Here is a 2,574-nt window from a genome sequence, read left to right on the forward strand (position 1 = left end):
ATAACTACAGCTTAGTCAGGATGTGCGCACACTGGGGGTCATTCCGAGTTGTTCGCTCGTTATTTTTTTGTCGCAACGGAGCGATTAGTCGCTAATGCGCATGTGCAATGTCCGCAGTGCGACTGCGCCAAGTAAATTTGCTATGCAGTTAGGTATTTTACTCACGGCATTACAAGGTTTTTTCTTGGTTCTGGTGATCGTAATGTGATTGAAAGGAAGTGGGTGTTTCTGGGCGGAAACTGGCCGTTTTATGGGTGTGTGTGAAAAAACGCTGCCATTTCTGGGAAAAACGCGGGAGTGTCTGGAGAAACGGAGGAGTGTCTGGGCGAACGCTGGGTATGTTTGTGACGTCAAACCAGGAACGAAACTGACTGAACTGATCGCAGATGCCGAGTAAGTGTGGAGCTACTCAGAAACTGCTAAGAAGTGTCTATTCGCAATTCTGCTAATCTTTCGTTCGCAATTTTGATAAGCTAAGATTCACTCCCAGTAGGCGGCGGCTTAGCGTGTGCAAAGCTGCTAAAAGCAACTAGCGAGCGAACAACTCGGAATGACCCCCAATAAACTTCATTATTTAGGTAAGAGTTCGAAAGGACACTAAAAAATGTCTAAAAGTAGTCGGACAAAAAAAGCCACATGGATTAAACAAAAGTCATTATATAATATAGTATAGAAAGAGATATTAGGATTGATGAAATACATCATATAATAAATGTTAGTAAAGACCCCTGTATAAATATGTGTCCTCTTAAATAACACATCTTAGTTATGTGTTCTCCATATAGAACCTTTTGAGATGTTGTCGTTTTCCTAGAAATCAATATAACTAAATCATGTTTCATATGCAGAAGTGCAGAAAATTACACCAGGTATAGTCACTTTAATGACATTAGGATATTTATTTTTGCATATTTTGGTGTGTTATTAATATAAATGCTTACTATCACACTTAGAAATGCTTGGTAAGTTAGAGAAATATAGAAAAATATACATAGAAAATTACATATCTCAGGAGATAAAACGCTGTCAACAAGTGAGTATTAGGCTTCAACTCAGAAATTGTCTTCTATTCATTCCTCAAGCCGCAACATTTTCTACAAAGGTAAGTCTAATTCTGTATTTGTGTTTTATGTATGTTTACTTTTAGAACCTGTTTTCATTTTTTTTTACATTGAGTTCCAAGGGGCACACAACTTGAGTAAACATCAGGAAAGATCCAATTTATTATGTAGTTGGAAATTATTGCAAGAAAATGTCTCTTGCAAGCCACATTGACATTGTGAAGTTGATGGAACATTACACTATGTTATTAGTCTTGTTTCCAAAATGTCTTTCTTGAGTCACAATCCATGTGGAAAACCTCTTGTGGACAAGCCAAATAGTTTGTCGTATTAAATTAGTTTTTTGCACTGCTTCCATATGACCCTTTTCACCTCTTGGTTCCTCAAACTGTATATAAGGGGATTCAACATGGGTATTACCATAGAGTAGAAGACGGAGGCCACCTTGTCTTTTTGATTAAACACACTAGCAGATGGGTGCAGGTAGTTGAAGAGAGCCGTTCCGTAGAAGATGGAGACACACATGAGATGTGAGGAACATGTACTAAATGCCTTTTGCCGTCCTTCACTGGATTTCATCCGTAAAATGGAAGACACTATTAGAGTGTAGGAGACCAGGACTGTCACCATAGAGCTAATACCACAAATAAATGTAGAGATAACCATTATAACATCACAGGGAAGAGTTTTAGAGCAGGACAATGTGAGCAATGGAGGGACGTCACAGTAGAAGTGGTTTATAACATTTGATCCACAGAACCACAGACTGAATATACAGCTGGTCAGCATTAATGACTGCAAGAAGCTAACGAATAAAGACAGGAGAACCAGACACACACACTTATTATAAGTCATAATTAAGACATAATAGAGAGGATGGCAGATGGCGATATATCGGTCATAGGACATGCTGGCGAGCAGGATACCCTCTGTGCCTAATAAGAGCATAAAGAAGAAGAACTGAAGAGCACAACCAGCGAATGAGATGTATTTTACCTTGGACAGAAGGTCAAAGAGCATTTTAGGTGTTATCACTGAGGAGTAACTGAGGTCCACCAGGGCAAGGTAACTCAGGAGATAGTACATTGGAGTGTGGAGGGTGGACGTCTTATGGACAACAGCTATAATGCCAACATTGCCAACTATGGTCACCAAGTAAACAAGCAAGAAGAAGAGGAAGAGGAAGGGGACAAGTGCTTCATTGTCTGTTAGACCAGAAAACACAAAGACTCTCACTTGTGTCTTGTTTACGACGTCCATTGTTTGGGTGTGTACACACAGTGAGATCCCGGCTATGTTCGATTTTGACTATGCGATTTCCTTTGAACTCCCCCAGAGCCCAGATAGCACAGATAGCACAGACTTTGACTATCTGTGATTGAGATTTTGTCTATGTACGATTTTGACTAAGTGCCAATTTTGACTATACTTTGTACTAGATAGTACACTAGATAGTCAAGATTGACTTGCCTGCACAGTCTATCTATCCTTACGATACCGACCCCACGGGAGC

The 2,574-nt window shown here is 39.8% G+C and overlaps 1 protein-coding gene across 1 annotated transcript; it reads right to left on the reverse strand.

Moving 5' to 3' along the window:
- Positions 1–1,391: 1,391 nt before the first annotated feature.
- On the reverse strand, positions 1,392–2,321 carry LOC134933937 (olfactory receptor 5B12-like). Its single transcript, XM_063929477.1, has one exon. The coding sequence runs from the start codon at positions 2,319–2,321 to the stop codon at positions 1,392–1,394; it is 930 nt and encodes a 309-aa protein (XP_063785547.1).
- Between the last annotated feature and the right edge of the window lie 253 nt (positions 2,322–2,574).

This window comes from Pseudophryne corroboree, chromosome 6 (genome assembly GCF_028390025.1).
Source record: "Pseudophryne corroboree isolate aPseCor3 chromosome 6, aPseCor3.hap2, whole genome shotgun sequence".
In the NCBI taxonomy this organism is placed as follows: Eukaryota; Metazoa; Chordata; class Amphibia; order Anura; family Myobatrachidae; genus Pseudophryne; species Pseudophryne corroboree.